Source organism: Acipenser ruthenus, chromosome 27 (genome assembly GCF_902713425.1).
Source record: "Acipenser ruthenus chromosome 27, fAciRut3.2 maternal haplotype, whole genome shotgun sequence".
NCBI lineage: Eukaryota > Metazoa > Chordata > Actinopteri > Acipenseriformes > Acipenseridae > Acipenser > Acipenser ruthenus.
Window position 1 is genome coordinate 16428284 of NC_081215.1, and position 14313 is coordinate 16442596.

The window sequence follows — 14313 nt, forward strand, 5'->3', positions numbered from 1 at the left end:
GTTTAAAATAGATTCTGTGTCAAAAACACTTTAACAAAGTGGGTATTTCATAACCTTCTTAATTTCAAATATAATTACACCAGTTGAGGTGGATTTTATGTTTATCTTTGTACTGATCTTTTGTAGAGAAATAACCATCATTTAGAGTCTGAAAGCTGATTTGTAACTAATCAGAAGACAGCTTTTGCCAGAGGAAATATCTGTAATTTAAAGTAGCCGCTGTAGGCCACAAACTAAATGAGGCAACAAAATAATGTATCTTACAGAAGGGAAGCCCAGTTAGGAAAATACAATAGTACCATCCAAAAACACTTTCCTATAATACATGTTCGCAGTGTTGTTGGACGCTACTGTAGTATTTTTATATGGGAGTAATAAACAACTTTGTACCTCACTTGTGTTTTTGTATTATCCACTTAGAACCATTGTGTTTTCTGCTGTGGTACAAATATATGTGTAGTATTTGTCATGAAGACCAGGGAATGATAATTATTAACTAATTACTTACTCAAAATTGGGAACTAAAATGACATTAAAAACAGATTTTCAAAGGAACAAAACCTGAGTTTGAAAGCGTAGTAGATTGTAATGACTTTAGCTTCAGGAGTACCCTGGGTGGAGTTTACCTCTAATTGTGGGGGTGAATATAGTAGCCACCATAGCATCCTAATGTTTACCAGATGCTAGAGCAGCATCTCTTTAAACTTCCCTGGTAGAGGAATAATGTTTCTATCAGCTCATATGCTGAACTGTACAGATAAGTTCAGTATTCATCAAAATGATGTTCAACATTTTCACAACCTATATGATGCCAAGTACTGGGATAGGAGATTCATGTATTAATTAGTTGTTGTCATTTAACTCTCAAGCTCACTAAATATATTAATACCCCCATCACTACAAATATATGGGATACACTTCAAAACAGAGCTAAGTTAACTACACTTAGTTTCACTGGAGTTAGCATTTACTAATATGTATTGCTGTACATATGAGAACTGATAATATTTACAAAGTTATTTTCACGACGGTAACATTTTTTGATTGTATACCTGTTACGATAAACGTCAGAATATTGTCAAATCTTAAGATGTACTGATAAATGTCGACATTACCAAGCAAAACGGTAAATGCCTGAAGTAAACATGGTAATGCTTTACTTTGGACATTTACCAGTGAATCTCATTTACCAGTGAATCTCATGAAAAACCAAGTGTCTTTACTAATGACCGAATGTCTAGCTTTCGCGCTTTGTAAGGTTTCAGGAGTCCCGTGTAATTACAAGTGCCACAAAATACTGCATTAAGTAAGTAAATATATCTATTAACTGCCATACTTTGTGGAATTTTGTGTTTTTTTTCTGTTGAAAAAACAAAGGTCCTAAATGATTTAATTTGCATTTAACAGAATTTTATTTTTCATCAAACTACTTAATCCTTCCACACCATTGTGAATTGTTAATTGACAATTTACAGTATATGCTGGAATAAATACATTCTTCGATGATATACCTGTATTTACCAATAAGTGTCGATAAATCTGAATTTCTTGATAATTTCTGACATTTACCTTATTTGGTAAATGTTGACATTTACCAGTAAAACTTAAGATTGACCAGATTCTGACTTTTACTGTAACATATGCATTAGATCATATAAAAAAGATTTTAAAAAGTAAGTACAATTTAGCTATATACAGTTAATATTTGTGTATTTTAAAGTGTATCCAATATATGCATAATGTTTTGAGCAAGCCGCTGCATATAAAATATTATTGCATTAGTCTGGAGAATTTCTTATCAAATCGTGATTAAACATGCCATTGCTAATTCTTATTGTACACTACTCTGTAATACTGTTGATATATGGTTATCAACGTTTTCATCATACTAATAGCTTCAATTTAGAATTAATAGTCACAGCGGGGGATGTAAACTTGTTTATTTAAAAATGTTTCTCCCAGAATATAACCCTTGAGGACACATCATTTACAACAAGACTAATACATTCTCAATATAAAAGCAGCAAATCATATATCAGAATTGAAATATTACTAACACAGTCCATTTTAAATATTTGTTGCTGATTTCTTATACTTTCTAGGACGTCATTGCAATCACTGGGTGTTTTCTTTTAGAAAGAGAAGGGTGGCATACTTTCCACAGGAGTTGCAGCTTATTAACCCTACCCCTTGACAATGTAGTCCCTCACGGGCCTTCTGTTTAGGGTTCAACTTGGTCCTGGGTGTTTAAAGTCACTTAATCAGGACTGAAGTAAAAGCCCACACCCCCAGTCCTATAAAGTATACAAACAGTAACCAGATAAAAGGGAACCAAGCAGTTTAAAGATCACTAAGTAGCCATTTCTCCTCATGTTTAAGAGTGCAAAATATAGCAAAACCACTTAATAATAACCTTTCTCATCTTTGCATGTGGCACATCTAAATATACAGCTCGTCTGTAATTTGGTATGAAGACTGCCCCTAAACCTTACCAGTATAAAAAGGAGTTGCCTTTTAGCCCAAAGCACTGGTGCATTTTGTGTGTATTTCACTTAGGAACTTACTGCAGAAAGCTAGAGCGAAGAATCTGAGACCAAGATGGACAACGCCACTTATACATGTCCTTCCAACTCCATTCCCTTGAATCCACCAAGTTCTACAGTGATCAATGTGAAATCTACTCCTCCTCCACCTAAAGACCATCTGCTGTGGTCTATCTGCAACACTCTCTACATGAACTTCTGCTGCCTTGGATTTTTGGCCCTTATCTACTCAGTGAAGGTGAGATTTTCATTTGTGTTTTAAACTGCATGCAGTAGTAATGGAAGATACAAGTGTATCAGTAAGGTGGATCCCCACACATGTCTGTAAATTCAATATGCCTGACGTATATCAACGGTACAGAATAGTACAGGATAAGAAATGGCAATACATAGTTTAATGAAAAGTGATATTTAGGATGTCATCAGGTAAGCAAATCAGTTGTTAGTATCATGGGGAAATACATTACTGCATGTATCTTGATAAGAGAAATGATTCCACATATTGGAAATCAGTCATTTTAATGTTAGTGTGACATACTGACATAGACAGAGACACATCCATACTGTATATTCCCACAATCTGATACTTCCAATAATTGATGCTAAATAATGTTAATGACAAGTTTCATCATAATTAGGTAAGTGGTTTTCCAGATATATGCAAAATTGTAAGAGTGACAAATGTATGGACAGACAACTCTATATACAGAATGTCTAACTCAGGCCAAATAGTGTTAATACAAAGGTTCATCACAATTAGATAAGTGGCTTTCAATATACCTTAATTACCTTACACTGTAGGAGTCTCTCCAAACACAGATTAAAATATGACATTAATAATTAGTTTAAATGGGCTTATTGCATTTTTTTAGAAATGAAAAACGTGGACGTATTAAATTCATTGGACAAGATCCACTGAGCAATTTGGGCACTCATTTCTGTAAAAGGAAAAACAAACTTGGATTGTAATACAGTAGCACTAGCCAGTTCAATTCGGAGTTCAAAGAAACGCGTCTTTGTCTGCCATGATAGACTGAAGAAGTTATGAGGAGAAATTGAGGATTAGTTCAGGCCTTGGGTCCTATTCACAAACTGTACTCAAACGTTCTCTGATGTAGAAAGTTTAGAAAGGTTTAATGAATACCAAGCCTTAAACTGATGTCAGATCATTTATTACGTTTATTTTTCTGTTTTCTGAATTTCTCAAGCTTGCCTTCCATATGGTAAGGAAGTGCCAAACCCCAGCCATCTTGGATTTGTTCCTAAAGACTTACAGTAGATAGAGAAATATTGTATTCTTTTTAGCAATGTTATGAACTCAAAATTAGCAAAATGAAAGCATCAAACAGTAAGGATGAATTACAATGTACAATCAGCAGCCACTCAAAGAGTAAGTTGTTTCATTTCCTATAGATGTGGCTCTAACTTCTCAGATACTGTCATTTTGTTTTTAAGTCTGTGTTCAGGTGTTTTCACTGGAGTTCAGAAGCTGCTCTCCAGCTCTTCCTATATATACTGTAGGTATATAGGTATACCAGTACGTTACACGGGCTAGATCAGCCTTCTAGTGATCTGACTTTGGTTTTGCTGGGATTACAGTATTGTGCACTAGATGCCACTGTTGCTTAATAATACAAAGACAATGGTTAACTCATTCAATATTACATAGACATAGCAACAAAAAAAAAACACAACCTCAATAAGAACCACTTACAATAATTGCAAAGGTAATGTAACAATAACAAAAAAAAGTTACTTGAAGCTACTTGTTCTACATAAGCGAGTGATTTCATGGACATTATAACAAATATACCCTTATTTAAAGCACCCCCCCCCCCCCCCCCATAAAACTATCTTATATTACTATTTAAACTTTTTTAAAAGCATTTGAGCTTTTATATTTTTAATATGTATTTATATTGGACAATATAACAAAGTTTTCATAATTATAGCAGTACAGTAGTACACAAGTTAAAGGGATGTCTATAAAGCCAGCCCATGCAAAATTAAGAAAATTAAAGGGGGATTAGTAATTCATTGGTAACAATTATGTTTAAAAGCATCCCTTATGGAAAAAAAACGTATTTTTAATATATGGTAGAAAAGTATGATGCTTATAGTTTTCATATATAGAAATTGGCCCCTTTTTTATATATTTAAAATATATGGGATATATTTAAAATACATTTTAGTCTGTAATCCATATATTTATTTGTTGAAAATATATGGTGCACCATATGTTTTCATTAGTCTGTAATAAATAAAATAAATATATGGATTACAGACTAAAATAGATTTGAAATATATCCCATATATTTTAAATATATAAAAAGGGGGCCAATTTCTATATGTGAAAACTATAAGGATCATACTTTTCTACCATATATTAAAAATATATGTTTGTTCCATAGAAATCAAACAAGATGGGGAGTCTAAGCCCTTTACTCATTGTGAAGCCTCAGACACATTAAAATGAATGCAGAAAGTACAAGCCACATATTAAAAAGGGAGGTCTTCTATGCAAATAAAACCTCTGGTCTTTTTATGACCCTAATTACAAAGTAGTTAGGTTCTTCCCTAGTCAATAAAGCACACAGTTGCAAGAAAATTAGACCTTGCATGTTGACATACATATTTTTGTAAGACCACATCCAAAAAGCTGTACAATCCATACAGCTTTTTGCCTGCGGTGGAAGTGTCGTTAGTCTAAGTTTTTATTTCAGCCCTAGTCAGGATGTGAGTGACACAAGACCCTAGAATTAGAAAGTATATTTAAGAACAACCAGGCTGCAAATTTGAGCCATCGCCCTGCATTCTGGATGAATCCTGATTCTGCTAACCCTCTTAAATCATTCACAAAACATTCCTGAAACAGTCCTTAAAGTATAGTGAATAGGACTGTGAGCTGATGGGAATGCGGCAGTGGCTACTTGCAGCGCTAGGTTATAAGTTCAGCTGATAACAGCTTACGGGAAATGACTGACATTCTGTCAGGATTCTATTTTCGGGGCTCCCGAGTAGTGCTTCCAGTAAAAGCTCTCCGCGCGGAATGCAGGATTTGCCCTATAGCCTGGAGATCGCAAGTTCGAATCCAGGCTATGTCACAGCCGACCGTGACCGGGAGTTCGTAGGGGGCGACGTACAATTGGCTAAGCGCTGCCCGGGTAGGGAGGGCTTAGGTCGGCAGGGGAATCCACGGCTCACCGCACACCAGCGACCCCTGTGGCCGATAGGGCGCCTGTGGTTCTGCAGTGGAGCCGCCAGATCTGTGTTGTCCTCCGGCACTATAGGTCTGGTGGCATCGCTGTGGATCTGCAGTGCGAAAAATGACGGCTTGGCAGGAGCACGTTTCGGAGGACGCGTGTTCCAGCCGCCGTTTCCCGAGTCGACGGGGGTGGGTTGCGAGCGGTGAGCCGATGATACAGATAATAATTGGGCATACTAAATTGGGGACGACTAAATAAAAAAAAAATAAAAAAAGGATTCTATTTCCAGCAGAAATTGGTGAGGTACAGTACTATTATTTTAAGTAGTAAGTTTGTAACAGGATTTTTTTTTTTAATTTGCTGGATGAATGGGTTAAATATGTATAAAAAACGAGCTGTTGAGTGCATCACAATATGGGGGTGTTTCTCACACTGTATTTCATGTATCTAGATAACATTCTGCCCAGCTCTTTTGAAACGTGCCAACACAAGGTATTGAGTGTTTCAGAATCTAGCGCTATAAGGAGTCTGTATATCATGTTTTTACATTGTCTAGAGAACCTCTTATCCAGTTACAAACTTGAAAAGGACATTCTTAATTATCAAGTATCCGAATCAGGTATCACACTTCAAACAATTTTTCGCCTTTCCTTTTCCAGACTAGAGATCAGAATGTGCTTGGAAATGTCAAAGCTGCCCACCTCTATTCGCACAAGGCTAAGTGGTACAATATTCTGGCTTCTGGATGGAACGTCATTATTCCTCTTCTCATCATCGTGCTCATTGTCACTGGGATTGTCCACCTCTCCAACGTCGAGGGCTCTTATGACTTCTTCGGTGAGGAAGGCTACGATAACTTTGGAAAGCTCTTCGGGAAATAATCATCATCTGAGGATCCTTCTCAATAACACTGAACAAGAACAATACCTGGACAGTGCCTTTCAAGTGAAAACATCAACACAACTTGTAATGAAGGCTTTGTACAGTCATTTAAACTTCATATTTCACAACTAGTGGAATATTTACATGTCAAGTTCCCAAACAGTATGTTTTCAAGTCAGTGCAGTTTGTAGATGCATAACTTCAACATGTCCCCCTTACTTTTGGGCAAGATTTTAAAGTTGCTTTGAACAACCACCTAAAAGATCTTCTAAGGTGGTCTTCAAATCAGGCACTTTACCATGGGACTAGCCTGGTGTCCATCTAATGTACAGTATACAGGTTGTATTTAACATTGAAGGCTGTAATCAGTATTATTGCAATACCAAAGCAGACTGTTTGACTTGCAAGTCTAGGTCTGCTTCAGGGTTTGGAAATCAGTTAATTGCATCCAACCTGGTTAACACGTGTGGAAAATCAAAGATCTATCTATGGGGAAACAGTTTAGGAAAACCACATTTATATTCTACATGGGTTATTCTGCCTGAATATTTTTTAATTTATAAATGGTCAAACATAAGTGGCTAAGGATGCAGAGTACACTTTTTAACATTGACAATATTACAAAACTTCATGTGCAAATACAGTATTGTACATGCAAACAACTAAATCAAAGGCTGGACTTGCCACCCCTACAAACATTAATATAGAAGAGGCAACATATACTATGAGGTTTTTGGAAGTACTTAAATTCTTTTACTTTACAATTTATAATGTACTTTCACTCCTTGTGTCCAGACAGATTAAATAAAATAATGGTGCAAGGCTAAAAATGTATCTGTGTTAATGTAACAATGAATTATTGTATTTGTTTGTCAACCTCTTTGTAATTTTTTTGTTATCAAAGAAATCATGTTTTTTTCTGTTTCACAATAAACTAATTATTTAATCCAGTCCGCCTCTATTTTTATATATATTGGTAACTACCTTTTCTCTCGGAATGTTCTTCTTTGCCTTTCTATTGCTGGGATTCATGTTCCATTCTGTTGGATGTTTCCCACTCTATGTAGCATCTCTTATTGCATAGCAAAAGTTATCATGTCCACTGACACTGTGTGAAATGATGTCTCCTATAATAAAAGCATATTCACTTATTATAAATACAGAACTGTACCCAGGAACTACAAAGTCACTTTTATTGTTTTTAACTATATAATTTTGCTATCTGTACACAAGATATACTGAAACTGTCTGTCTCTTTTCTTTACATGTATTAAAAGGTTTCTCGCAAGTCTCATTTTGATAGTTTCTTTAGGTTTCTCCCTCTTAGACAAGTTGGCGCAGTTGGACAATATTTCGGTTGGTGGTTTAAGCTACCCATCATTGCTCCTATTTCTGAAGGCCCGTCTAAGTGGACGTTACACATGTATCTACATATATAGGGGTCATAGTGATCAGCTTTTTCATGTTACAGATACTTTATTTCATTATATTATATATTATTTTGACTCAAGCCTAACCCATTACCTATTTTTAGTATGCAATGCTCCTCTGTCTAATATTTTTTGTTCGCCAGGATGAACACATCACATAGAGTTATTATTTTATTCTTTGTTTTTTTATCAGGTGGCACCAAGATGCTCTGAAGGATGAGGCTGTGCTCCAACTATTTTTACTCTACTTGTTTTTCTTCAACCATTGTTTGGGTTCAATGTTTTTGGAAATCTGTAAGATTTTTTATTATAATAAATGTGTTATTTAACACAAGATTGTCCTGACTGAAAAAGCATCTCAAGAGTTTTTAACTGTAAGACTGCATAAGCAGGCTGAAAGCAAATGCAAACAGATTACTATTTAGTGGCCAAATGTTTTATTCAATTGGAAGAGATAGGCAGCAAAAAATGGTGCAACATCTTATACTTTCCAGTCATTCTTATCCTTCAAAGGACAAATCTGGGTACAAGGGAATTACATCTCTTCTGTTTAACATCAGCCAACAACAACTCACAGTGCAGCACTGCATACAACAAGAAAATCAAACGAATGCCTAATGTGGGTCTAATTCATTACAGTTTACAATGCTTTTCGAGTCAATTCTCCTTGGTTGAATTGTAAGAGATGTCAATCGTGACAGATAAGTAGCAATTTCATGAAACACTGTCCAAAATGTTTCTGAACACATTTATTTTCAATAGACAATATTTGCTTTGAATATGCAACTGGCAGTTTCAGTAAGTAGTCATTAGAATAAACAGACCAGTCATCTAAAGATGTGGTATCTGCAAAAGAGTTATGTGGTATCTGCTTGTTATAGAGACCTGCCCTGTAAAGATGTAAAACTGAAGATGTCGTCAGCATATATGCACATATAAACATACATATACATATATTATAGGACAGTTTTTGTAGGCATTTCATAAATAAATATTACTGTAGTTATTCCATGAATGAGGATACCCAAATAAATGTTGACCACTTTAAATGTTGCTGGTTTTTATTATACGTCAGAAAATTGACTACAAAGCAAGTAACTCTGTTAAATGTACTAAATGTATGCACAGCATTAGGTTTTAGTGTTTAAACATCGTTATGAAATTCATTCTCACTTCTCTGAGAGCTTTGTTTTGTTTGCGGTTAGGTTTTTTCCAAAAAAAAAACGGTATATTTACGTACCAAAATTACAGGTCACTCTTCCAACTTTCTATTTTTTCCAGGCAACAAAACGCTCCCATATGTGCTTCTAATATAGCTCTCACTCATTGGAAATGTCCTGGAAGGAGCCCTTCCCTCCCAACAGTCTCCTTTGGCAGTGTCCATAAAATCTCATCCCAGTTGACGAGGATTTATCAGGATTTAATGCACTCTATCCCATACATTTTAATGTACTACTGCAGGTAATCCCTTATCTAACATGTTACTAAATAAAACTAAGAAGTACATACTTGCTTACTATGATATCCCTGAAAGGATAATTATCCCCTTTTTAAATTATGATTTTAATGAGATCCACCCCACAAGTGCATTGGTAAATATTATTTAATTACATACCAAAGCAGAATTGCATTAATTTCATTGTTCTTCTTGTATTTTACTCCAAAAAATGTGCGATGTGTGAGGCATGACAAACAAAATACCAGAGTCTGTAGCCTGGACAATCACAGGCCAGAATTTCCAGCCACTGACTCATGTATGCATCAGCACTCTCACTGTGGGAAGAGGTTAGACTTCTGTAGTCTGTCAATAACGACTCATGCAGGTATTATTGTATTGTATTGTGTTGGAATTATTCTCTTCATCCATGATATTTGTATATCTGCGTGCAAACAACTTTGCTTTGTGTGTAGCTATAGGCGACAATGCGGAAATAGACGCTGTCATGTCACATTACCTTGACATGTTTACAACGCAGTGCACTGAAGCTTGTCATGGTTTGAACACTTTCTGCATTAAAATAGCCCATCACAACAATAGGAGGGGCACATACAGAACAAATACCATATTATATTAAATGGTAAAAAATTCAATATTGAAAAAAACATTTAATAAATAGAAATATTGTGATATGTAATGTTTTCATGCAGGAAGAGCCTGGTTTGCAGATTGGACACTGGAGGATAGTATAGAGATAGAGATAGAGCATGATGGAAAGTGGAAATCAAAGAGAGAAGATGCCATTTTTTAGGTAGAAAAGGGACTAGATTTGCAACAGTAATCAGCAATAAAATGGAATGGGGGAGCGAGCCGCAAGTGGGAGAACGCGTGTAGACCACAGTTGCACAGAGTCGCTTTAATTTTTTGAGTTGCTGGATTTGTAATAGGTGATGTGAGTTGAAATGCCTGAACTATCCCAGACTGTCCCGCTGAACACTGAGCCATATGGTCACTTTAATTTGAATGTACTATGACTATTATACAGTATGTATGGTCATACTTTACAATGAAACGATCACTGTAAATGTCTTGTTTGTATCTTTTACACAACTAGCCCAAACGAGTAGGCCCCTATATCTTGTTTTTATACTTGCCAAATTTCAAAGAAACATCCCAAACATTAGCTTTTATTATTATTATTATTATTATTATTATTATTATTATTATTATTATTATTATTATTATTGAGCCAACGCCTTATCCAAGGTGACTTGCAAGAGTAAAGGGTAATACAAACTTGGATGCAATAAGTAATTTATACAAAATGTACAAGTTATGAACAAATACAACATGAAGAAGTGCAAAGATAGGCTACTGCTTCTACCAAGGTAGAGTTACAAGTAGGTATCCCTTATTAAAATGTTAAATCCTCAATGAAGACAGTTATAAAAAATAAAAAAGACTCCCTGGCCAATGAGAACTGAAAATGACCTGCGGTGCACATCGACAAAAATACTTTGAAACCTTCACCTTTTTTAAGCCCCAAGATTTTAAAAGTACTTTATGAATGCAGAACACTTTGGTTGCTTGAATAAAAGATCTGCCAATTCATTTCAAGACTTTCACCACAGCAATGTATTTGATTTAACACTATTAATCAGTTTGTTGATATGGATTGGGAGGTCCACCTGTTGAACACAAATATAGCCATTTCAGATATTCTATCAACACCAAATGAAACAATGTAACTTATTAAAGGAAAAACTTGTAGCGGTACCCAGAGTGTCCACACATTGAAACTCTGAACACTGTACGATATTCTGCCTTGTACTCCGCTGAAAACATTGTCCAATTTACGACGGCTGTTCAGAATAGAAAGATATATATATAATGAGATCTGTAATGCAGTTCCATGATACACACAGTGTTAAATAGTATTACATAAAACAGTCATGTTAGCTTTCACAACCCTTCTTTGTCACAAGTAGCCTAGCTGAGTGATGACCAAACCCTGTCAAATATTGATCACACCAAAAGCCACAGCTGTAAGAAATATCTAATATCACATCAAAATAAGGCTTCATTTTTCAGGTTTATTTTTCAATAATCTGCATTGCTACAAATATAAGGTAGACATTACTTTTATTAAAAAGTCACAGAATCAACTTTCTATGAAGTCGGGTCTTTTAAAGTAGATATTTTACTTATTTTTTAATTGTTGATTTTCTACCATCCCCTATCCCTCATCTTAAGCATCATGTTAGCTTTAACTTTGTACACCCATCCCCCTCCCGAACCCCTCCCCCTTGCAATTTGATTGAATCTAAAAGTAAATCACAGCAGATACCTGCTGCTCAAATGGGAGAGACAGTAAGACGCCAAAGTTACAATAGGCTGATAGAGTTACAATAGACAGCTCATATTACAAGACAACATTCACTGGGCTCACTGCTCTTATCACAGTTCAATACAATGCCTGCACATTCATGATTGATAAATAAAAAGAAATTAAATGGAATACTGCACACTGAAGGGTAATTACTACAGATAACTAGAAAAAGTCCTACTACAAATGTGAAGTAAATTAATCGTGCTTGTGAGCGATATAGTTGTCGTCAAAAGTTTCCATATCGCAATGTATGGAAATGTGCATATATTTATTTTAGTCGTAAGCATTTACACCCTCTATTTGCAGCAATGTAATTTACTAATGTATTAAGCGTTATAAATATTGTTCAACTTTACACATCAATTATATTATGGGGCAGCAGTGTGGAGTAGTGGTTAGGGCTCTGGACTTTTGACCGGAGGGTTGTGGGTTCAATCCCCAGTGGGGGACACTGCTGTTGTACCCTTGAGCAAGGTACTTTACCTAGATTGCTCCAGTAAAAAAAAAACAACTGTATAAATGGGTAATTGTATGTAAAAATAATGTGATATCTGTATAATGTGAAATAATGTATAATGTGATATCTTGTAACAATTGTAAGTCGCCCTGGATAAGGGCGTCTGCTAAGAAATAAATAATAATAATACCTCTTGAAATGGTAATGAACACTCATTCATTTAGCAAATGGTAGTTAAAAATCTAGTAAATTAATTTAAGCAGACACAGAGAATATATATATATATATATATATATATATATATATATATATATATATAAATCTCCAGTGTATCAGTAAAAAGCTGAGTACTTTCTTGTTTAAGAACATTTAACTATAACTTGCACTCCAGGCATAATGTGCTTCTTTGGAGAACATGTTGCTCTCAGCCAAGTACATTAACACACAAAAGAATAGATGCCAACTCCCAATACCAGACTAGCTTTAGGAAGTTAATGTTCCAGGGCTTCTCACTTAGAACTGTCCTGGGAAACTCAAACAAATGCATCAGTCAAGTCATTAGGTTTAAAATGTGTTATGGCTTATAATTAGACATTTAAATAGGAATGTATGGTCTTCAGGAACATATATTTTAAGGTTTATGGTTTCAATGCGTTTGTAGCCTAACTTTAATTTGGTGGCAGGAAATACTGTAGCCCCAAGGTTTTACACCAATTAGCATATTTTAAATCTAATTAACAAAACAATTAGGTAGATGCACTTGTGAGTCCTGTAACCACCTTAATAACTTGTCAATCGTTTTGTAACATTAATGGTTTTATTTATACAAAGGAAGACTAAAATAATTATAAACAAACCAAAATGACCAAAACAAACAAAAAAAATCTGCCAGAAGCTTGGCGGTACTATATGGTACCATATTTATTTTAAATGTTTTTTCTTCTGTTTCTCTGTCTCATATTCCACTTTTTCATGGGTATTTCCAGAGTTCTTATTAATACACTTAACTGAATCAACTAGTAGTCAGAAAATAAAGAAATTGTCAATATCAAATATAATTTAGTAAAGTCAAAAACTGACACTTTCTGTAATTATATCTTGTTGAATATTTTTCTTTTACCCTTACATTATTTTTTCATTGCCTGTGTTCCCTGTATAAACTTTGTATTAACCTACTTATCCCTCAGCAAAAGCACCAACTAGTGGAACTACCTGGCCATTTAGGTTATGTACAGTAGGTTTCTATGTTATGTGTTGCTAAGTAGGATTCAACTAATTTCAAATCCCTTTTCTCCCTGTGTACCAACCACACTGCTCCACTGGAAGAAAACAAGTTATCCCCATTGAGATTTAACGTTCTTCTGCAAATGAATTCCTTATATTTCCATCATCATGAAAGACTGCATTTGTTTTGTATAGATTACTGTAGAATAGTACAGTTGGTTAGAATTGTCAGCAAACTTAAAACTGGCTATGATGGCATTGCTTTCTTTGAATCAATGTTCTCCTATAATTCCTGGTTGCCATGGAGTTCTTAATCTAATGAGGGCACTTCTAGGTTGACCTTTCCCCTGTAGAATCAAACTAATCTACATAACTTGTTTTTGCAGATCTATTGAAGTCTGGATAATGTGTTACTATTGGCGGATCTACCATTAACTCATGGCACCTTGAAGTGTACAATGTTGTAATTGCTCTGAACTCATCGCTGTAGTGATATCCCAGATGTTAACAAGACCCAATGAGGTACAGGGTAAACCTTACCAAAATCAAATACTTTTTATAGGCACGCAATTCACCTTTGCATACATTAAAATGAACCCGCATGTGAATAGATGCTATATATATATATATATATATATATATATATATATATATATATATATATATATATATAGTTGTTTTTAATTATTAAATTCATAAAAACTTAAAATATTGGTTGATAATGCAATGAACATTCTGCTGTTT

The 14313-nt window shown here is 34.9% G+C and overlaps 1 protein-coding gene across 1 annotated transcript; it reads left to right on the forward strand.

Moving 5' to 3' along the window:
- The first annotated feature begins 2537 nt into the window (after window positions 1-2537).
- On the forward strand, window positions 2538-7581 carry LOC117431996 (interferon-induced transmembrane protein 5-like). The gene is made up of 2 exons (XM_034053363.3): window positions 2538-2781; window positions 6409-7581. The coding sequence occupies exons 1-2, from the start codon at window positions 2599-2601 to the stop codon at window positions 6628-6630; spliced, it is 405 nt and encodes a 134-aa protein (XP_033909254.1). The 5' UTR covers window positions 2538-2598; the 3' UTR covers window positions 6631-7581.
- The last annotated feature ends 6732 nt before the right edge of the window (window positions 7582-14313 follow it).

Excerpts from the sequence above, each read along its gene's own strand:
- LOC117431996 (XM_034053363.3), top strand. The coding sequence starts at position 2,599 with ATGGACAACGCCACTTATACATGTCCTTCCAACTCCATTCCCTTGAAT. Across the intron at positions 2,782-6,408 it reads CCCTTATCTACTCAGTGAAG|ACTAGAGATCAGAATGTGCT; the intron begins GTGAGATTTTCA and ends TTCCTTTTCCAG.